Here is a 23,888-nt window from a genome sequence, read left to right on the forward strand (position 1 = left end):
CCATCCACCACCCTAAACATTCACTCCCTCCACCACTGGTGCACAGTGGCTGCAGTGTGTTCCATCCACAGGATACACTGCAGCAACTCGCCAAGGCTTCTTCGACAGCACCTCCCAAACCCGCGACCTCTACCACCTAGAAGGACAAGGGCAGCAGGCACATGGGAACAACACCACCTGCACGTCCCCTCCAAGTCACACACCATCCCGATTTGGAAATATATCGCCGTTCCTTCATCGTCGCTGGGTCAAAATCCTGGAACTCCCTACCTAACAGCACTGTGGGAGAACCTTCACCACACGGAGTGCAGCGGTTCAAGGAGGCGGCTCACCACCGCCTTCTCAAGGGCAATTAGGGATGGGCAATAAATGCTGGCCTTGCCAGCGACGCCCACTTCCCATGAACGAATTTTTTAAAAAAGGCAAAAGGAGAGAGCAGAGGGAGAGGGTGGAGAGGGTCAGGATGTAGGAAGGGGAGGATGACTGGAGTTGGGAAGAGGGGCGAGTGGAGAGATGGGGAAAGGGAGAGGACATGGAAGGGATGGGAGAGATTATTATTGCGTAAATCTTTTCACTGATGGTGAACATAAATTTAAGCATTGTCTATTATTTAAAAGTTAAAATCTTCTGTAATTTGGATAGAAATATGGAAAGATTGGATAACTTTGAAGAAAACCATTAAATTTATGCAATCTGCATTCTTAATAATATCAATACTCCTTAATCTGGGATTTCCACTGACAGTGCTGCATCTTCATTTGCAAATTTAAAATAATGCTGTTAATTAAGGCATAAGAATGTCACATAACTTTCCTTCTGCATAACTCTGCTATTAAAGAGATGTTGCAAAATATTTCTTTACCCAGGAATTTTGTAAGTTGTGAGATTTAAGATTTCACATCCTGAGAATCTGGGTCTGCAATAAATGGAACAGGTATTAAAGGACAACAGAAACTAAGAAATGTATTAAAAACACATCAGGGTTCAGATGACTCAACTAACAGTCTGTCGAAAACTGAGTGTGGATACTTCAGCATAATTAACAAAATCCAATCATGCTCACACGTACTTATCAGGTTCTTGTCAGATACAGTAGTTATGGCTGGATACTGCTATTGGCTGATTATTATATCCAATGGGACCATGACATGTAGGGCGATTTTAAATTTGCTCATGGGACTAACCTGCCAAAGACCCATTCTCTTCCTGCCTGCTTCTATTTTAACACCCGCTGAATATGGTATTGAGATAGAGGATCAGCTATGATCATATTGAATGGTGGAGCAGGCTCGAAGGGCCGAATGGCCTACTCCTGCTCCTATTTTCTATGTTTCTATATTTCTAAACTGGCAGGGTCTTTGTTTAAATATGGAGATCAGGTTGTGGCTTTCCCTCCAGGCCAGCCTAGTAGGAAGAGGAGTCGGGGCCAGAAGAGGTCCAAACAGTGAAGTACTTTAACCTTTTTTTTCACTCTTCCGGGCCCCACAAGGAAAGTTTAGGCCTCCCCTGCTACAGGCTCACCACCTCCCCCTTCCCCCAATTGCGCGGTCCTCCCTGTGACTTACCTGAGTGCCAGGGACCGTTCCTTTGATCCCCGGTGGGGGCCTCCTGCTGCCCGACATTGCACTCCTGCCCGCCGACCAGCTGTCACTTCCTGCTGGTTAAAATCGCCCAGGCCTCACGCTGCCAAGGTTAGGACGGTTTGCCACCCTCCACCCGCTTCCCACCCTGAGTTAAAATCGGCGCGGTGTTTTTAGTTGTCACCATGAATAAGTAAATACAAAAAACATTTTTATAGCTAAGAATAGGTCAGAAAATAGGAATAAAAGTAGGTCAGAATTAGAGTGCATTGAAGGGAAGTATCATGAAGTCACAAAAACAGATGTTCGACTGCTTTGTGCCCAAGATATGCCTATTTTCCGTCTCAAATCAGAGGAAAAAAGTGGAGCCCAATTACACTATATCTAAGTCTCAAGTAACAGTCACATCTGGGTATACTTCACACGGCAAATTTGCACATCTCAACCGTATCAACTGGGAACAAGGGAAAAAAAGGTATGCTTCCCACATACGCTTGTCATCACGTGGGGCAGCATTGAACATAAAAACATAAGAAATAGGAGCAGGAGTAGGCCAGACGTCCCCTTGAGCCTGCTCTGCCATTCAATAAGATCATGGCTGATCTTCGACCTCAACTCCATTTTCCAGCCCGATCCCCATATCCCTTGATTCCCTCAGAGTCCAAAAATCTATCGCTGTCAGTCTTGAAGATACTCAATGACTGAGCCTCCACAGCCCGCTGCAGTAGAGCATTCCAAATATTCATGACCCTCTGAGCTAGGACATTCCTTCTCATCTCAGTCCTAAATATCCGACCCCTTATCCTGAGACTATGTCCCCTAATTCTAGACTCTCCAGCCAGGGGAAACATCCTCTCAGCATCTAACCTGTCAAGCTCTCTTCGAATCTTATATGTTTCAATGAGATCACCTCTCATTTTTCTAAACTCCAGAGAGAATATGCCCATTCTACTCAATCTTTCCTCATAGGACAACCCTCTCATCCCAGGAATCAATCTAGTGAACATTCGTTGCACCGCCTCTAAGGCATGTATATCCTTCCTTAGGTAAAGAGACCAAAACTGCACACAGTACTGCAGGTGTGGTCTCACCAAAACCCTGTACAGTTGCAGCAAGACTTCCTTACTCTTGTACTCAACCCACTTGCAATAAAGGCCGACATACCATTTGCCGTCCTAATTTCTTGCTGTACCTGCATGTTAACTTTATGTGTTTCTTGTACAAGGACACCCAAATCCCTCTGAACACCTCATTTAATAGTTTCTCACCATTTAAAAAATATTAATTTTTTCTATTTTACCTACCAAAGTGAATAACTTCACATTTCCCCACATTATACTCCATCTGCCACCTTCTTGCCCACTCACTTAACCAGACTCTTTGGCCTCCATTTTAGCACCCGCTATCGGGTGCGTTCCTAGCGGGGGGGCTCCAAAAATCGGGGAATCCCGGAGCGGGTCGGGAGCCCGGCTCCAACCCGCCCACTTCCGGGTTCTCCACAGACGCGCCGACGTGCGTGCGCAGCCCCCGCATGTGGGACTCCCGCAGGCAATTAAAGCCAACGGGGTGCCACTTGAGAGTATTTACCTTGCTATTTCAGGTCATTAACAGACCTGATTAAGGGAATATGTCAGGAGGGGTGGGATTTTAGAAACAACTGGGACTGTTTCCCATACTGGGGGAAACACTCCCAGTTGAAATGGACGTGTTGCAGCTGTCAGCCTGTGGCAGCTGCAAAGGTCCATTTGACAGGTGGGGGGGGGGGAGACCCTCACTTATTGCAGGAGGCCACTCTGTCACTTTGGACAAAGTTTGGCCTCCACCACCCTCCTCCTGACAATCAAATTCACCAACTTGCACACTTACCGCGGGGTCCAGAGACATGTACTTACCTTGCGGACCCCCTCAGATGTACATCTTCTGGATGGGGGCCGCCGTAGCTGCAGTCATGACCTCCTCGGAGGGCGAACAGCATCACCAGCCTCCCCGGCCAAGTCGTCCACCTCTGACACGTGGAGCTCCACAACACAGTGCTGTGACACATCCACCTGCACAGCAGGAGAGAGGGCAACCGCAGAGAGAGATGCGTCGCACAGGGCGCTACCCTCGCCACAGGGTCCACAGACCGAGGCTCAGCTTCCTGGACCTCTCCGAGCAGCAGTGCACACGGAGGCTTAGAGTCACTCGACATGTAGTCGTGAACATCTGCAGCCTCCTTCATGCCGAGCTGCTCCCGGCTGGCCCGAGCACCATCTTCTTACCTGTTGCTGTCAACGTCACCACTGCCCTCAACAACTTCTCCTTCGCATCTTTCCAGGGTGCCACCGAGGACATCGCCAACGTCTCTCAGTCGTCTGCACAAAAGAGCCCTGCAAATACACCTACACCCACTTTGCAGTGACACAATGGGTGGCATCAGGTGTGGGTTTTCTTTGTGATCCTCAGGAAAGGGCATTATTGCACAAACCAGACAAGATTCGCAAAGACGTGGCAGTAGTGGTGCCAATATAATATGTGATGTGAGTTGGTCAGAAATTAAATATAAGTAAAAACCATGACAAACCCTCAAACACCATTGTGCATCCCCTTGATGCTCGCAAAACGTTTGCCTTACGCTTCCTACTGCACATATGTGATGCATGCCCTGTGACTGCAGCACAGGTAGTGCAGGTTGAGTGAGGCTGACCGTGAAAGAGATGCATCAGAGGGTGAGTATGAGATAGAGCCATGAGATTGTATGAGGATTGGGTTGAGTGGTAGTGGCGGGATGAGTACTGGCGAGGTGAGTAAATGCAGGTCAGATGAGGATGAGGTTTGAGTGGGTGTGAGGGGTGATGTGACAGAGTAGTGTTGGCAGTGCAGAAGGAGATGTGGGGTGGGGGCGGTGATGTGGCAGACGGAGTGTCGGGGAATGAATAAGTGTACTCACTTTGGCTGACCTACTTAGGGCATTGCAGTGCCTCCTGCACTGTATGCAGGTGGGCGATATGTTGGTGATGCAGGTGACCTCCTCTGCCACCTCGTCCAGGCCTTCCTGGTGGCAGAGGCAGGCCGCTTCCTCCCGCCCGCCAGGGGGAAGATCTCTGTCCTCCCCCTCCTCCTCACCCCATCTAATGATACCTGGAGTGAGGCATCATTAAACTGGGAGCAGCCTTCCCCCTGGGCTGCTCCATGCTGTAATTTTTCCTATTTCTTGCAGCATCTGTCAGTGGAGGACTGCCCCTTTAAATAGAGCTCCTCCAGCTGACAGACCTTACTGCGCATGCGCAGTCCGCCCGACGCGCAGATCAGCAGTGGGAACCCGGAAGACCAGGTAAGTGGATCCAATTAGGCTGCGATTGCACGCGGGGCAAGACTGATTTCACCGGGCGCAATAGCCCCCCCGCCGCGAACCCGCAGCCCTGGCAATATCGAGCCCTTTGTGTCCTCCTCACAGCTTACTTTCCCACCTAGCTTTGTATCATCAGCAAACTTGGATACATTACACTCGGCCCCTTCATCTAAGTCATTAATATAGATTGTAAATAGCTGAGGCCCAAGCACTGATCCTTGCGGCACCCCACTAGTTACAACCTGCCAACCCGAAAATGACTCGTTTATTCCTACTCTCTGTTTTTTAGCCGTTAACCAATCCTCAATCCATACTAATATATTACCCCCAACCCTACAAGCCCTAATCTTGTGTAACAACCTCTTATGTGGCACCTTATCGAATGCCTTCTGAAAATCCAAATATACTACATCCCCCTTATCTACCCTGCTAGTTACACCCTCAAAAATTTCTAACAGATTTGTCAAACACGATTTCACTTTCATAAAACTGTGTTGACTCTGCCTAATCATACTATGATTTTCTAAATGCCCTGTTACTACGTCCTTAATAATAGATTCTAGTATTTTCCCTACTACTGATGTGAGGATAACTGGCCTATAGTTCCCTGTTTTCTCTCTCCCTCCTTTCTTGAATAGTGGGGTTACATTTGCTACCTTCCAATCCACGGGGACCGTTCTAGAATCTAGGAAATTCTTGAAGATCAAAACCAATGCAACCACTATCTCTGCAGCCACCTCTTTTAAAACCCTAGGATGTTGGCCATCAGGTCCAGGGGATTTGTCCCATTAATTTTTCTAAAACCTTTTCTTTACTAATTACTTTAAGTTCCTCCCTCTCGTTAGACCCTTGGTTCCTCGCTATTTCCGGTATGTTTTTTGTGACTTCAACTGTGAAGACAAATAAAAAATATTTGTTTAACGTCTCTGCCATTTCCTTGTTCCCCATTATAACTTCTCCTGTCTCTACCTCTAAGGGACCCATGTTTACTTTCACTAATCTCTTCCTTTTTACATACTTGTAAAAGCTCTTACAATCTGTTTTTATATTTCGTGCTAGTTTGCTCTCATATTCAATTTTCTCCCTCTTTATCAATTTCTTGGTCATCCTTTGCTGATTTCTAAAACCCTCCCAATCCTCAAGCTTACTATTCTCTTTGGCAACATTGGAAGCCTCTTCTTTTAATCTAATACTATCCTTAACTTCTCTAGTTAGCCACGGTTGGATCACTTTTCCTATGGAGCTTTTATTCCTCAAGAGTATGTATATTTGCTGGGAATTTTAAATTATTTCTTTGAATGTTTGCCATTGCTTATCAACCGTCATATCTTTTAATCTAATTTCCCAATCTACCTTAGCCAACTAACCCCTCATACCTACATAATTGGCCTTGTTTAAATTTAAGACTCTAGTTTCGGACTTAACTACATCACTCTCAAACTCAATATGAAATTCTCTCATTATGATCACTCTTCCCCAGAGGATCCTTTATTATAAGATTACTAATTAACCCTGTCTCATTACACAATACTAGATCAACTCACTTTCCCGACCAAAGTAAAATGGCAGGCTGAAGTAGAACAAAATTACAAAGTCAAATGCAAAGATAAGCCATACCTTACTACCCTTATGTGTTTCTTCAGAGGACAACCCACAGAAACATGTGAAACCTGTGAATTTAGAAATGTGTCACTGGAATTTTTCTCCTGCTACATTTTTACCTTTGTTGCAAACTTCATACAAAGTATTAGGGGGCAGAAAGATGCCGGGGGTGAGAAGAAGAAAGCTTGAATGGGGATCAGACGTGCCAGATTGAATTGAGGGGTGAGGAGAAGAGTGGAAGGGTGAAATGAGAAGGAAAAAGAGGAGCAGTACCAGTATGAACTAGGAGGGTTGATATCAGAGATGCAGGGACCACTGCAGGCCGCTCACAAAACGGCCCCAAAAGCATTTTTACAACGGTTATTGTGGGGCCAGAATGGAGCCCCACAGAAATCTTCAGGCCCACAGCTGGCCATTCATTTGCACCCCCCCCCCCCCCACTGACTTCCTCGGCGACTGACTGCTGGCTAGGCATCACAGAGAAGCCATTGGATTCCCCACACCACCTCCAGCATGAGCTGCCTATGTGCACTTGCTGAGCACTGGCAGCTCGTCTAAAATATTTAGATGAGACCCAACCTTTAGATGAGGGTCTCCTGCTGGAGCCATTGATATGATCGTTCTGCCCAGCGCCTGCTCGATGTGTGCTCCAGTTGCAAATTGCCCCCAGTACCTCTGTGAAAGGGTGAGATGTTGGATGGGATAGTAGGAATCCTACCAAGAAATTGGATCACGCCGCATCCATTTCTCAGGCATGAAAAGGGGGCCTAAGTTCATCATGCCAGGCGGTGTGGTGCACGCCGCCCGTCCCACATATTGGATCGGCCGCCCCAGTAAGCATCCAGGGCACCTGCTGGAAGTATTCAGAAAGTTCATTATAATATTAAAATATGGCTCCCGCGCTTGTTTTAGGACCCTTTCGTGACATTGGTCAGCCCCAGTGATCGGCACGTGATAAACTCACCCAGAAAATCATGATGCTAACAGTCAGGAAGGACCCTGCAGAAAGGCTATTTGAAGAGCTCATCCCTTTAATGTAATCTATTAGGGATGGATCTATTGCCACTGTGGAGAAGAGGTTGTAGGGGATTGTTCTGTAGTTTATGTGAGAACAGGGCCAAGGTCCAGTTATGCTTATTGTGAAAGGGAAGTTCCCTGTTAGTGAACCAGGGGATGAACAGATTCAGCTGAAGTGGTCACATGAATAGTTGGGTGTTTCCTTGGCAACAATTGGTCCTGAGTGGATATAGCTGAATTTCTTAGGATTACTTGTCCTGAATAATGCAGCAAACATCGTGCGGTCATTTCTTACTAGCGAGTTTTATTCTACCTGAATTAAACTTGGGAATGGTGAAATCGACTTTGTGTGACAGGCAATTTATGCAACAATCATATACAACAGCGATTTGGCACAGAATTTAAAGCCCTTTTTAGAGATGTTGGTGCAGATGTGATGACCCAACTATGGAGGCACTTAGTTTCTTTTTGTTGTAAACAATATATTATGTTGGTCAGTGCTGAAAGGTACGCTGCATGACAACAGCCCAGTTGGGGCACACTCTCTGTGCTGAGTGTAATGTTTCTGCTTTATTTGCTATCTGTACGGCCAGCTAGACAGCACAAGATTTGTTACTGCAATCACCATTTGACCTAAGAAATTAAGGGAGAATTTTAACTCTCCTCACCTGGCGGAAACTGGGCAGGCGCAATTAAAATGGAGCAGGATACTTAGCTACTGTCCTCCTGCCCCAATACCTCCAACTACAATTTTAAATGACAGGCGCAAAAAACAACCGACTGAAGCCAGCGGGGTCCTTGTTTAAATATGCAGATGATTTCATCGGGACCTGACTGCACTTTAACATTGGTCTGAGCTAGATCCCATGCCAGGCTGAATCAGGCCAGAGACATATCACTGGGAGAAAAGGCCCCTCAAGCAATAGTGCTCCTCTGGGCTCCACAAGGGAAATGTAAGCCTCCCCTTGGGCTTCCCACCGACTTCCCAGTCATTTTGGCCAGGAATTTGGCCAGCAGCATATTAGAATCATACAGCACAGAAGGAAACCATTCGGCCCTCTGCCAGCTCTTTGAAAGAGCAATCCAATTAGTCCCACTCCCCCGCTCTTTCCCCATAGCCCTGCAAACTTTAAATAATGAGGCTCGGCCTTTAAAATAAGCTGGCCCTCTCACTGCTGCTCCCGAATAGGCCAGCCACTCGCTAGGCCACATTCCCTCACGGGGAGTTAAAATTCCTCCCTAAGGCTTTTCTTTTTTTTTGGCCTGGAATCTTCCTCAGATGCCCTTGCTTTGCCGCCATAACTTCACCGGGGTGCAGCAGAAACCCTGTTTACGGACATAATCATGATCACGATTTTCTAGACACTCATTGGCCAGTACCAACCTGCGACAACAACTTAAGATCCTGTGAAATCTGAAAGAGAAACACAAGATTCCGCACGGGCCAGATCCAATAACAAAATGTTTAATACTCTGATGTCCGTCTAATCTAAAATGCTCCTGCAGAGAGGCTGGTAATTTTGTTTCAAAGAGAAGGTAGGAAAAATGAACTGGACCAATAACACATGTCCTGGGGATTTATATAATATGGGAGTTAGAGACCACACGCAGCACTGTCTACCTGCAAGGTTTTGATGACATTGTCATGTATGTGCTCAGAACCTATCAAACTAGGCTGAACTACTTATGATATGTGGGGAACTTGGAATAAAAAAAAATAGGGTTTCTATTAAAATGGCAGCTGTAAAGTAGGATATTTATACATTGCAATCCTTGTGACACTACACTGCATACACTTATTTTTGATAAATGACAAACTCATGTCACTTCTATTTTCTCTTACCATTTCAAACATCAGAACTGTAAATTTATCAACACACAGACGAAATAGTTTATAAAAAACTTACCCTCCTGGATGAGAATGTACAAGTATACGCGATAAAATTGCTCTGGAATTCCACAGTTAAAACACCACTTGTTGCTTTTCTGAAACAGCAAATGATATTGCACACATCTTATTAAAACAGGTTTCAAGTACAACATTGCTAATATTGGTATGAATAGAAATACACTACATCTCCATTTATCCATTCTTCTCGAGGAATGCTAGCTTTATGTAGCATGGCCGTCCTAATACCACCACGAACCATTTTGCCATTTGTATGGCAATCAAATAAACAAATGTTTATGATTTGTGCCATTGTCTATGCTCCTTCTTAGCGATTCAAATCAAAATTCTAATATCCATTTACTCCTCTACTTTCTTAAAGAAGCAGCATCCCAAGTTGAGTGTGGAAAGCACTATGATATGGTAGATAGGGCCAGTGACTCAATGGGTAGCACTCTTGCCTCTAGCTCAGAAGGTTGTGGGTTCAAGTCCCACTATAGAGACTTGAGCACAAAATCTAGGCTGACATTCCAGTGCAGTACTGACAGAGTACTGGGCAGTTAGAGGTGCCCTCTTTCGGATAAAACGAGGCCCCGTCTGCTCTCTCAGGTGGACGTAAAAGATTCCATGGAGCTATTTTGAGTTCTATCTCGGTGTCCTGGCCAATAGTTATCCCTCAACCAACATCACTGAAGATATATTATCTGGTCATTATCACACTGCTGTTTGTGGGACCCTACTGTGTGCAAATTGGTTGCTGTGATCCCTACAATACAATTTTAAAGTACTTCAGCATAAGAGCTAGGTTGACACTCAATTGCAGTACTGACGGAGTTCTGCACTGTCGGAGGTGCTGTCTTTCGGATGAGATGTTAAACCGAGGCCCCGTCTGCCCTCTCGGGTGGACGTAAATGATTCCACGGCACTATGCGAAGAAGAGGAGGGGAGTTCTCCCCAGTGTCCTGGCTAATATTTATCCCCAGCCAACATCATTAAAGCAGGTTATCTGGTCATTGTCACATTGCTGTTTGTGGGACAATTTGTGCGCAAATAGGCTCCTGTGTCTCCTACATTACAACAGTGACTACACTTCAAAAAAAGTACTTCATTTGCTGTAAAGCGCATCCTGAGGTCATGAAAGGCTCTATATAAATACAAATGTTTCTTTTTCTTTTATTATTCTGAATGCAATGGACAGAAGGCAAACTTGATGCCATCGGATCCCGACTTTTGAATATTGATGAGGCCTCACACACCTCCCGAAACCAGAGAGTTAAAATAGTGGCTGGCAAAAATGTGGCATGAACAGAGAGGTAAGTACACTGACTCTATTTTAAGGCCCCGCACGCCCCACTCCCATTGGGTGTGGAAGGGTTCAAATCAGAGCTTAAACCATTTACTTTAAGGGCGAGATAAATACTTACAGGTCTGCCGTATAGTTTTCTGAGTTCCTGTAGTCTCTATCGTGATGAAACTCAATTGACTAAAATGACAAACAGTTTCTTCAGTATTCTGTTAAGTGTGGGATTATAAGGCTCTAAAATTACCATCCTAATTCACAACATCGTTGTGATCTGTTAAAACAGCAATATGCACTTGGGTAAATCTTAAGAGTTAGCGCTCCTGAAAAAGAGCCTTGCCTGATAAGAGGGTAGATTGGACCAATTGACCCCAAACAGCAATGTCTTGGGCCTCACGGCAGCAACGTAAGGCAGCTGGCAGGCATGCACCGCCCGCCATCTGCCTGCTTTGCGCCAATTGTTAAAATCAGTCCCATAGACAGGTTAGTGGAATAACAGAATGGGATAGGTGTGAAGTAATACATTTTGGGAGGAAAAACAAGGAATGGGAGCATAAGTTCAATGGAAGACACTGACGACTATGGATAAACAGAGACCTAGGAGTTCAAATACATCATTTCCTGAAAGTGAGAGGGCAGGTAGATAAATGCATAAAAAAGGCCAACAGCATTTTGAGTTCATAAATAGGGCCATACAATAAAGAAGTAATGATAAATTTGCACAAGACAAATTTATGTCAGCCTTGGATCAGTGGTAGCACTCTTGTTTTTGAGTCAGAAGGTTGTATTCAAGTCCCACTCAGAGACTTGAGCACATAATCCAGGCTAACACCTCAGTGCAGTACTGAGGGAGTACTGCACTGCCGAAGGTGCCGTCTTTCAGACATGACATTAAATCGAGGCCCTGTCCTGGCCAATATTTATCTGCAACCAACATCACTAATATACAGATTGTCTGGTCATTATCTCATTGCTGTTTGTGGGACCTTGCTGTGCGTAATTTGGCTGCCCAATTTCCCAGCATTACAACAGTGACTATACTTCAAATGTACTTAATTCACTGTAAAGTTCATTGGGATGTTCTGAGGTTGTGAAAGGCGCTATATAAATGCAAGTTCTTTCTTTCTTTTGTACAAGCCTTTGGTGAGGCCCCAGTTAGGGTAATGTGTGCTCCATTATAAAAAGGACAGATGAAGTCATAGAGAGCATGAAAGCGTAGATTGTCAAGTATAATGCCAGGGATGGGAAACTATAGTTATGAGGAGTGACTTGAGATATTTGCACCATTTCCACTGGAGCAGAGAAGACTAAGAGGAGATTTAGTAGAGGTTTTTAAAATTATGAACGGTTTAGATAGAGTGAATCGGGAAAGGTTATTTCCTCTGCTTGGGAAGTCAATGATAAGGGGTCATAAATTTAAAATTGTCACTAAGAGAATGAGAAGAGAGATTAGGAGAAATTTCTTTACACAAAGGGTTTTGCAGCATGGAATGCCTGCTGCATCTTTTAAGGAAAAATTGGATAAATATTTGATCAAAGGAAGATACAGGACTATGGGAGAGAGTACGGCAGTGGGATTAGTTTTTTATTACTCTCACAAGGACTGAATGAGCTCCTTCTGTGCTGTAAACCTATATGGTTCTATGAACTAGATGGCAGTGAATTCTGAACAATGATAGAGGTTGATTAACTCTCTGGTTTTCCCTCCTTTCTCTGGTGCCCTGTCTAAGTTCTTAGTTTTTATCTTATTTTTTGGTCTGATATAGAAACCCAACAATTTGCTTAGAGTATCCATAGGAACAGGAGTAGGCCATTCAGACCCTCGAGCCTGTTCAGCCATTCATTTAGATCATGGCTGATCTGCATCTTAACTTCATACTCCCGCCTTGGTTCCATAACCCTTAATACCATTGCCTAACAAAAATCTATCAATTTCAATTTTGAAATTTTCAATTGACCCCTAGCCTTAACAGCTTTTTGGGGGAGTTCCAGATTTCCACCACTCTTTGTGTGACGAAGTGCTTTCTGATATCATTCCTGAATGGCCTAGCTCTAATATTAGGGTTCTGGACTCCCCCACCTGAGGAAATAGTTTCTTTTTGTATCTATCCTATCAAATCCCCTTATCATTTTAAACAGCTCAATTAGATCACCCCTCAACCTTCTAAACTCAAGGGAAAACAAGCCAAGCTTATGTAACCTGTCCTCATAATTTAACTCTTTAAGCCCTAGTATCATGCTGGTGAATCTGCACTATGCCCCCTCCAAGGTCAATATATCTTTCCTGAGATGTGGTGCCCAGCTGAATGCAGTTCTCCAGGTGGGGCTTGACCAAGACTCTGTAAACCTGAAGCATCACTTCCTCACTTTTGAATTCCAAACCCCTTGAGATAAAGGCCAACATTCCATTAACCTTTTTGTTTACATTTTGTACCTGTACACTAGATTTTAGTGATTTGTATACATGGACCTATATCCCTTTGCTCAACGACAGTTCCTAGTCTCTCACCATTAAGAAAATATTCTGTATTGTCTTTCTCAGATCCAAAGTGGATGATCTCACAATCCCCACATTGAACTCCATCTGCCATAGTTTTGCCCACTCATTTTGTCTACATCCCTTTGTAACTTCCTGCTCCCATCTTTACAACTTACTGTGCCTCCTAACAATTTCATCTTCAAAATTGGATATGCAACTCCATATTCCATCATCCAAGTCATTAATATATAAGGTGAAAAGTTGAGGTTTCAGTACAGATTCCTGGGGAACACAAGTTGTCGCATCCCACCAATAAGAGAACATTCCTTTTATCCCCACTCTCTGTTTCCTATCTCCCAACCAATTACCAACCAATGCCACAAGGTTACCTCCAAATCCATGCACTTTAATTTTTGCTAATAATCTAGTGTCGTATCTTATCAAATGCCTTCTGGAAGTCCATGTAGACAACATCCATAGACACTCCCCTATCCACTATACTAGTGACCTCCTAAAAACATTCAACCACATTAGTCAGATATGATCTACCCTTCACAAATCCATGCTGACTCTCTGTGATCAGCTGATACTTCTCCAAGCGCTCAGTCACTCTGATAGATTCCAGTAACTTCACCACAATTTATGTTAAACTGACAGATCTGTAGTTACCTGATTTCTTCCTCCCTCCCTTCTTAAAAAATGGAGTGACATTTGCAATTTTCCAATCCAAAAGCACAATTCCTGAATCCAGAGAGCTTTGGAAACTTATGACTAATGCATCTGCAATTTCCTTGCCTAGTTCTTTTAATATCATGGGAAACCATCAGGTCCTGGAGAGTTGTCTATCCTAAATCCCATATTTTCTCCATTACCATTTTTTAAAACTATATTAAATCCCTTGGGGGTTAAATTTGATGACCCCCGAATCTGGGCACGGGGGTCGTGGTACCTGGTTGTTGCGATGCAGGCAGCACGTGAGATTCGTGCTGCCTGGTCATTTACCTGATTCCTGTGAGTAGCCAGGCCTACCTGCGCTGTTCAATGGCTGCTCACCAGCAAGGGGGCCCTGATATCGTGTGAGTGGCTTGCATCATGTAAAGGCAACCTGCACCTCTTATTTTCAAAATATAAGATACGGGTCTGCACGGAGATCAGACATCACACACGTAAAACATGGATGCAGGTCCCATCCCTATGTTTACAAACTGTTGGGTTATGTTAAAACAGTGAATAAAGGTTGCGCACTACTAAATCCCACATCCTCCAATCTGCATGCCAGACCTGACCAATCTGCCGAACGGAGATTGTACCAGGGCCTGCAAGAAAGCATGCACCAAAGTTCTCTGCTGATGCACTAGAGGCACTGGTGCAAGAGGTGGACAGAAGGAGGGGCAAGAGGCCCTCCAGACATAAGCTCAAGAGGCAGCAGGAGGCAGTAGGGGACGAAGTCAATGCCAGGCGCATAGCACCACGAACATGGATGCAGTGCAGGAAGAAGTTCAATGCTTTGACACGAGTGGTCAAGGTGAACGAGATCAACTGTCAAGTGGCATCTCCTACCAAATGCACCACTAGCCGCATCCACTGCTCCACTACACCCCCCATCACCCACATACCAACAAACTCTTTCAATTAATACTCAACTCTTCCAATCAGATGCTTCCTCTCACCCTCACACATTACCACTGTTGCCACAAACCCATAACTCACAGGTCACACACACTGGCAGCTATTCAACCATGACAGGCACGTCACCCAAACATCCTGCAGGACACTCACCAACACATGTCCCACTTTCTTGCAGGAGAAAGTGGCGCATAACAGGAGGCAGCAAGCAGCAGTGATTCCATGAAATATGAACCTGCTGTCCTCTCTCAGGATGACAACATTCCTGTCCCACCCCTGCCACTCTGCCAGTGCCCTTGCTGTTGCCTGTCAGCTAGCCAGCCCACTTCCTGCAGAGTACTGAAACTTTATTATAGGAACATAGGAAGATAGGAAGAGGAGTAGGCCATTTAGCCCCTCGAGCCTGTTCCTGCTTGATCTGTGACCTAACTCCATATAGCCGCTTTAGCCCCATATCCCTTGATACCTTTGGTTAACAAAAATCTATCAATCTCAGATCTAAAATTAATAATTGAGCTAGCATCAACTTCTGTTTGCAGAAGAGCATTCCAAACTTCTATCACCCTTTGCGTGTAGAAGCGTTTTCTAACTTCACTCCTGCAAGTCCTGGCTCTTCTTTGTAGACTATGTCCCCTAGTCCTAGTATTCAAGTATAGGAGAACTCCAAAAACAGGTATAAATGCATCAGCAGCCAGAAACAATAATCCAGCAACTAACCTGTAAATTCTGCATGGCCCCTTTAAATAGTGCTGGTGGGGGGTCCTCCATGCTGTTTATGACCTGTTCAGCTGTGCGAGGTTAAGACAGTGTTGCACACTGATCTAATGCATATTTTCCATACTTTACATGGTGCCGGCGTCAGTATCTGCGTGTGCACAAATGCCTTTACCAAGATGGTGTCCGACGCACGTCCGCTAGAAGCGTGCGGGCGCATTCCGAACGCCATTATGGGTCCTTAGGAGGCCGCGTAGCAACTAGAAAATGGGCGCTACACAGCCCAATTTATAGCCCCTTGACTTATTTTTAGTTTCCCTTGTACCCCTGGTATTTTGTCCTTTACTGTAAAAACTGATACAAAGTACTCATTTAAGAAAGCTGCCATTTCCTTTTTGTCCATTATAGTCTCACCTGCATATCATGGAATCAAATCATCTTACAGCACAGGAGGACATTCAGCCCATCATTTTCCTGTGCCGGCTCTTTGAAAGAGCTATCCAATTAGTTCCACTGCCCTGCTCTTCTCCCTCTTAAGTATAATATCAAATTCAATCATATTTTAGTTGCTTTTAGCAAGATGTTGTCTTACTGTAAGATTGTTAACTAATTCTGATCCGTTACCCATGACTAAATCTAGTATGGCCTGTTCCCTTGTCGGTTCTAAATCTTCGGCCTGATTTTAACTCTAGGTGAGTGTGGCACCAATCAAATCACTGAAGGTCTGAGAGATAGTCCTCTCCACTCTGGCACTCAAGGCATCAATGGCAGCAGTCACAGCTGATATGCCCGAAGCTACGGTTGTCCGCAGAGCTGCTGTTAGGGTTGGGGGACTTTTCTTTCCCTTGATGCCAAAAATCCACTGCTTCCTTTGCCTGATTTCTGCCAGTAACACCTCAACTGAGGAGTCTGTAAGTTTAGAGGCTCTATGCCCTGAAGAATCAGCCTCAGGTATCATTTGATTACCAATGTTCCAATTTAGTGGTCACACAAAATGGTAGCTTTAAGCTGCTGCAGCCATGTAAATGCGGCAGCAGCACCAGATTTCCCTCCCTCTGTGCCAGCAGGGTCAGTTCCCAATAGAGGGTTCAGATAGTGCCTGGAGCCTGCCCACAATATTAAAACGAAACTGTCCCAGGGTCATAGCAATGGGAGGAGGTGTAGTCCCAACACATTCAGCTGTGACCTCAGCTGGGAGGAAATCTTGTCCTGGGGATCTAAAATGGGAGGAGTTCCATTCCCTGGCACTGACATTCCTCACTTTTATGAGCATAATTTTTTTAAAGTGAAATCACAAGGTGGCTGGTATAGGAAATGAAAAAAATGTCACACTTGTACAATCGAAGGTGAGGGGTTGAGATTGAGACATATTGTTGGGGCATTTAACTTTCTTATTGATGCCAATCAATAGGAGTTATGACAAGTGCTTAAATAAGTGCATACTTTTATAAACTGCTGCTTCTAAAGCACACTAAAATTATCTAGACTAAAATTACTTATTTTAGGGGATGTAATGTGCAATAGATTTTAAGGGTTTTATTACATTTCTGTGAAAAAGAGGATAGCACACGTAAGCATATTCAACAGGGAAAATTTTAACCCTTAACTTAGTGGTAGATTACTTAATGCTGCCTTCCTGATGAATTGCATATATTCACAATGCTCCTGCCTGCCTCTGGCAGGTGCCTCAGCTGACTAAACTGTGTGGATTAAAATGGCAACTGGTAGGAACGCAGTGGGAAGGGAGCAGTATGTATTCTGCAGCTATTTTAACCGCCCACCCCACCTGCCGGGCGGGAAAGGTTAAAGTCGTTCCTATTATAAGTCTGTGACCAACAAAAGTGGATCTGACTGCATTTTAAAATATGTAAAAGGATATCTAGTATTTTGAAAACATAAGTCAAAAATAATTCAGTCAACTTAAGTCTAGTTAGTGAATGATCACGTACCATGGTTCTTGTATAAAAACCTTCAGTTATCTGATAGGATCTTTGGATCATCCAATGAAGCAGATTCTTATTGTAATCTAATAATTCTATTTGTAATCCTTTTTCCTCTGTGTAGATCATTTCAGACCAAAAATACAGAGCTTGTCCCATGTCTACATAGTACACGGGGTAATGCATAGTGTGGAAAAATTTCTTGAATGGACATGATGGTGCTCCTTCCAAAAATAAAGAACTGTAAACTTCCGTCTGGAGAGGGTATAGGTCTTCTTGGATTTTGGAATTTACTAACTTAATTACAAAAATCTGACTTAGAAGGTTTGAGTAAAGGATTATCTTTGAATCACTCCGTTCCCATGCATGTAGCTTCACCAGCGTTTCTGAGCCAACCACACCATAAAGCATTAAATTGTTGACCATCTTAATTAGAATATTCAATTTATGATCTGCAATAGTTGAAAAGAAAATATCGATTAAAATACTGAATAAGTGGAAAATAGTTGTATTTTCATTGTACAGAGAAGAATTCCAATCTATATATAAATTCTTATGTTCACGTTAATAATGGAAACTACCTATGTAAACTTGTCAATGTGTAATGCACTCTCCCACCAATGGAGGTGCTGTAGTGCTATAACTGGTGGGAGGGCATAATTGCAGTGTGTTAAGTTTACACAGATAGTTTCCATTATAACTGTGGACATAGGATTTTACAATGAAAATAACATATAAATATAAGGACATAAAGGAAGGGGGGAAAGGTGAGAGGGGTTGGGGAGTGGCAGAGCGACAGAGGGGGAGCGGGAGGAGAAGAGCGGGAGAAGCTAAGAGCGGACGATGAAATGGGCGAGGGGCAGAGGGAGTGAGGAGGCTGAGAGGGCAGAGATGAGTGGGTAAAGGGGCCAAGGGGAACAGCTTGTAGCGGATGGGGACAACAAGTGGGTGGGTGGGGTACAGGGAGTGCTGAGAGGGGAGATAACCATTTTATTGATTCCCAAACTACTGTATTAAAGGTTTACTAATGGCATTTAAGTTGACTGAATTAAAAGTTTAATTTTAATACATATACATAAAGAGCGCAGATAAAAGTGCTCTTTATATACACTCTGAAAGATGAGAGGCAGCAGGAGAAGATTGGGACTACCCTTGGGTCAGCCAACCAGCTGGGGGCCCGAGGCTCTGTGGAGAGGTCAGTGGTGATTACAAGGACAGTGCAGTGGCTCACGGGCAAGTATTGACATGAACATAAGAAATAGGAGCAGGAGTAGGCCATATGGCCCCTCGAGCCTGCTCCGTCAATCAATAAGATCATGACTGATCTTTGAGCTCAACTCCACTTTTCCACCCGATCCCCATATCCCTTGATTTCAGTCTCGAATGTACTCAACGACTGAGCATTCACACCTCTCTGGGGTAGAGAATTCCAAATATTCACGACACTCTGAGTGAAGAAGTTCCTCCTCATCTCAGTCCTAAATGTCCGACTCCTTGTCCTGAGACTATGTCCTTTAGTTCTAGACTCTCCAGCCAGGGAAAACATCCTCTCAGCATCAACCCTGTCAAACCCTCTTAGAATCTTATATGTTTCAATGCGATCACCTCTTATTCTTCTAAACTCCAGAGAGTATAGGCCCATTCTACTCAATCCTTCCTCATAGGACAACCGTCTCATCCCAGGAATCAATGTAGTGAACGTTCATTACACCGCCTCTAAGGCAAGTATATCCTTCCTTAGATAAGAAGTCCAAAACTGTACACAGTAATCCAGGTGGTCTCACCAAAGCCCTGTACAATTGCAGCAAGACTTCCTTACTCTTGTACTCCAACCCCCTTGTAATAAAGGCGAACATACCATTTGCCTTCCTAATTGCTTGCTGTACCTGTACTGGAAATTTCAGCCACAAACAGTGAGATTGCGGAGCGGCAGACCAGGTCTGGACAAGAGAAGCTTGGTGAACCGGTGGCCATAGACAACAGTTGGAGGCTACACGGTGGGGAGCAGCACTGTTCCAGATCAGGCCAGCCAATCACAACTTGCTCTTTAGTATCTGGGGGGGGCGGTGGGGGGGGTGGAGAGAGAAGTGGGAGGCTAGCTTAAAGGGACAGGCTGAAATAAGGCTGCATGAACTCATAAATCACACCAGAGTTGCAGGTGCTGGAAACGAACCATGGAGCACCCGATCAGCAGTGGCCAGGTCCTACAGCAGCTGCGAACAGGACAATGTAATTATTAAATATACAAAACATGCTTATTACCAATGAGACGATGAGAAACAAATATCTGTCTGCTGGGTAAATACACTCAGAAAAAGAAAATCAAGACAGCAGCTGAGCTGGCTGACTGCTCAGAAAGTTGTTCCAGAGCCACTTGTGATTGCACAATCAACATGACAAAGTTTACATTATAAATGTCAACGCAGGAATTTAGAATGGAAAAAGTTGACACAAAAAGTGTGACAAAGGGGCCGATTTTCAGATGGTCGAGTGGGGGCGGAGGGGGGGGGGGGGGCTCCTAAAATGGCGGAATCCTGGAGTGGGTTCGGAGCCCGGCTCCAACCCCCCGACTTCTGGGTTTACCAGTGACGTGTTTGGGTGCGCGCGCAGCTCCCACATGCGAGACTCCCACCGGCAATTAAAGCCGGCGGGATGCTACTTCACATAGTTATTTAGATACTTGAGGTACTTGACAGACCTCATTGACAGGAGATTTTGGCAGGGATGCAATTTTGAAGGATCCTCACCATGTTTCCCGTGCTGTGGGAAACACTCCCTGTTGGAGCAGATGTGTTTCAGCCAGCAGCCAGTAGGAGATGCAAAGGATTATTTGACAAGTGGGGAAAAATCTCATGTATTGCAGCAGGGCACTCTGTCACTTCAGACAAAGTTTTGGCTGCAACACCTTTGTCTTTCCACTCAAAATTCTTAATTTATACCCAAAACTCTGCTGTGAAAACACATTTACCTACTTTGCGGATCCCCTCAAACTTACACCGTCAGGATGGGGGGCGCCATAGCTGCATTCATCACTTCATCCGAGGACAAGCAACATCACCAGCCTCGCTAGGCATGCCGTCCACCTCCGCCATGAGGAGCTCCACAACACAGTGCTGCGCCACAGGCACCTGCACAAAATAGTCGTGCAACTACACATACACCCACTGTAGGGTGACTCAATGGGTGGCATCAAATGTGGGTGTTTCTGATGAACCTCATGAAAGGGACTTGTTACACAAGCCAATCAAGAATGGCCAAGACGTGGTAGCAGTGGTGACAATAATAATATTTAATGTGCCATTAACAAAAATCAAATATATATAAAAAACATGACAAACCGCCAAACACCCTTGTGCATCCCCTTTGTGCTCACAAAACCTTTGCCGTACGCTTACGAGTACTCCTACGTGGTGCATCCCCTGTGGCTGCAGCAGAGGTAGTGGCAGGTTGCTCTTGTTCATGCCCTGACTGATTTGACGCTTTGGGCCTATGCCCTCTGGGTTTCGGTGCCCGTGAGGACCCCGCCAAAGACTGCTCCACCGGCAGGGGCAGACTCTGCCACCTGGAGAGGAGGCAGCATTGCGGGTACTGCTCGAGAGGGGGACAACGGGTGAGACGTGGGAGCGCTTTGAGTGGCGTTCCCACTTCCATGTCCCCTTTCGCCATCATACTTCTCCTGGGCCAGGCCCACATCACTCCTACCACCCTGCCGGACGTCAGTTTGGAGGACATGTGTGAAGCCTTTTAAGGCCAGTGCCAGAGTATCTGTTTAAGGCGGCAGATAGTTGCTCACCCTTAGTCCAAAGGGCCGTTGTCAGGGCCTCAATGGACTCATTGGTGAGCCGTGCTTGAAGCTCGATGGAGGCTATCCTTCCCTCCATCGCAGACGTTCCCGCACTTACCCGCAACACTATCTCAGAGATGCCCTCACGTCCCTGTGACAGTATCTCAGAGATTCCCTCCTGTACCTGTGCCACCATTCCACTCATGCAGGAGTTGGACTCCTCCATCCTCTGTGGGATTTGGAAAGAGTGCGCATGGCACCTGTTCCAGCACCTCGCAGATGTGCTGCTCCCCCTCGACCATTCTCCTTTTAAAGGATGGCCCACAGGGTTCAGCATGTGTGTCCAGCTGAGCAGACCCTGGAGAAGAGTGCTCCCACCGACGCGGACGCTCCACAGCTGCCCCTGCCACCAGTTTCTGCTCGTGCCCACATGTGTGTGGTGACTCACCATGTGTGATCCAACTAACTGAGGACGGGGACCCACCGAGGTGTGTGTATCTGCGCTGGTGGATGGCTCACTCAGATTCGACGGTGCCCCCTCAGAGGCCGGCAGGTCCTCTGAGGAATCGCCCTCCGCCGTCACAGCGGTCACTGAAGGCCCTGTAAGAGAACAGAAGGCAATATTAAGCATGATGACCGATATTGAGGTGCTGAAGATGGCAAGGCATGTTAACATCATTTGCTATTGAGTGCTGAAGTTCTATCACCAGCCGTTTGTTGGGTGGCAGTCTCAGCGTCCCCAACAGACAGGCACTCGAGGGTGCGGCTTAGTTCAAGGGCCTCCTGCTCCGCGTCCGTGAGGACGACCAGATGTTGAGGCCCCCCTCCGGTCTTCGCCCTCTCCTCCTACAAGGGGAGAAAGTAGAGAGGCGTGAGTGAGGGATGGTGACGTGGACAACCGCTGAATGCATTGGTTTGGGTGAGGCTGACCATGAAAGAGATGCATCAGAGGGTGACAGTGCCATGACATTGTATGAGGATTGGGTTGAGTGGTAGTGGTGGGATGAGTACTGGGGAGGTGAGTAAGTGCAGGTAAGTTGAGGATGAGGTTTGAGTGGGTGTGAGGAGTGATATGATAGAGTAGTGTTGACAGTGCAGAAGGAGTTGTGGGGTGGGGGCGGTGATGTGGAAGACGGTGCAGGAGAATGAGTAACTGTACTCACTTTGGCTGACCTAGTTAGGTCATTGAAGCACTTCCTGCACTAGACCCATATGCGGGAGACGTTGCTGCTGCTGATGACCTCCTCTGCCACCTTGAGCCAGGCCTTCTTGGTGGCAGAGACAGGCCACTTCCTCCCGTCTGCTGGGTAGAAAATATCTCTCCTCCTCCTCACCCCATCCAGTAGGACCTGGAGTGAGGCATCGGTAAATCTGGGAGCAGCCTTTCCCCTGGTCAGCTCCATTCTGTACTTTTGGTTGTTTGCTGCATGAGCAGCATTGGTGGACTGCCCCTTTAAATAGGGCTCCTCCAGCTGACAGCCTGTGATGCGGGTGCGCAGTCCGCCCGCTGTGCAGGTTGATGACGGGAAACCCAGAAGCCATGGTAAGTGCCTTCAATTTACCTGGAATCGCGTGGGGAACGGACAGATTTTACAGGGCGGGTTACCCACACGCCCAGTCGCCCCGCCCCCGCTGCCATCCCGCCTCCCTGGTAATATCGGGGCCAAAAAGTGACAACAGGAAATCAAATGGTGACAACAAGAAATGTGTGCAAGCATAAGATTTTTAGTATATATTATAGATTACAGTTAGAGATAGACTTATGGACTAATTTTGCAAAATGAGGCTCCCAATGCAAATGTTTGCTCGCCAGGAACATGAAGTGGAAGCGGAGGTCAACACACCCAATTCATAGTGCTCCAGGTTTTCCAGTCATTAAGTTCAATGTGCCTGAATCTCTGATACATGCAAGGCTTCCTGCTCAGAGACTTGTCTTGCAAAACCACCCCTACATATTTTTTCAGTAGACAATGGGGAAATACATTGAACAAAAAGTATTCCTGACACTTCCCTTCCCCTATAAGTAAAATCATTATCTTTACTGCCTACATAACATTTTAATACCAATAATATATTTGTCAAGAAAAATGATCATTTATTAAGAAAACAAAGTACTTAACCAAAAACAATTTGATGGATATAGCTTCCTTCCACTGCTTTGGAAAGGTTATCGTCTCCATTAATACGCATGTTTCCACTCTTACTGTTGTTCCTCAAGCTATAGAACACTGATTTGCTGTTCCAGATAAACAATGTTGGCAAAGCTGATTCAATAAATTGCATTTGAAAAGGACCAAAAGGCAAAGAGTGTGAATCAGTGTATAAGAAAAGGGAAGATCGTATCCATGTATCTGTTTCTTCATTGTAAATGGTTAAGATTAGTTTTCTTTGGTTATGCTTATCCTTGGCCTCTATCAGGACTCCAACTTCAGGAGGACGTGAACCAAATGATACCGCAACAATGTTTTTGATGGCACTTTCTTGGAGTCTAAGGATAGCTGACCAATCATCTAGTTTTAAATGTTTGGTAAATAAGATTGCCTTTGAATTTAAAAGATACAAGTGGTTGCTAGTCCATGCAGCTCCTGAACTCAAGCTATATCTGCCCTGCAAAATAAATTGAAATA

At 45.4% G+C, this 23,888-nt stretch overlaps 1 protein-coding gene across 1 annotated transcript in view; it reads right to left on the reverse strand.

Moving 5' to 3' along the window:
* The window catches only part of LOC137324297 (cation channel sperm-associated auxiliary subunit epsilon-like), a 37,309-nt gene extending 21,540 nt beyond the window's left edge, over positions 1-15,769 (reverse strand). The window contains exons 1-3 of the mRNA XM_067988438.1: positions 15,713-15,769; positions 10,843-10,901; positions 9,438-9,516 (exon numbers count right to left, since the gene is read on the reverse strand). Of these exons, the coding sequence (XP_067844539.1) occupies positions 9,438-9,516; positions 10,843-10,901; positions 15,713-15,769 (195 nt within the window). The remainder of the gene's footprint in view (positions 1-9,437; positions 9,517-10,842; positions 10,902-15,712) is intronic.
* Positions 15,770-23,888: the final 8,119 nt, after the last annotated feature.

This window comes from Heptranchias perlo, chromosome 8 (assembly GCF_035084215.1).
Source record: "Heptranchias perlo isolate sHepPer1 chromosome 8, sHepPer1.hap1, whole genome shotgun sequence".
NCBI lineage: Eukaryota > Metazoa > Chordata > Chondrichthyes > Hexanchiformes > Hexanchidae > Heptranchias > Heptranchias perlo.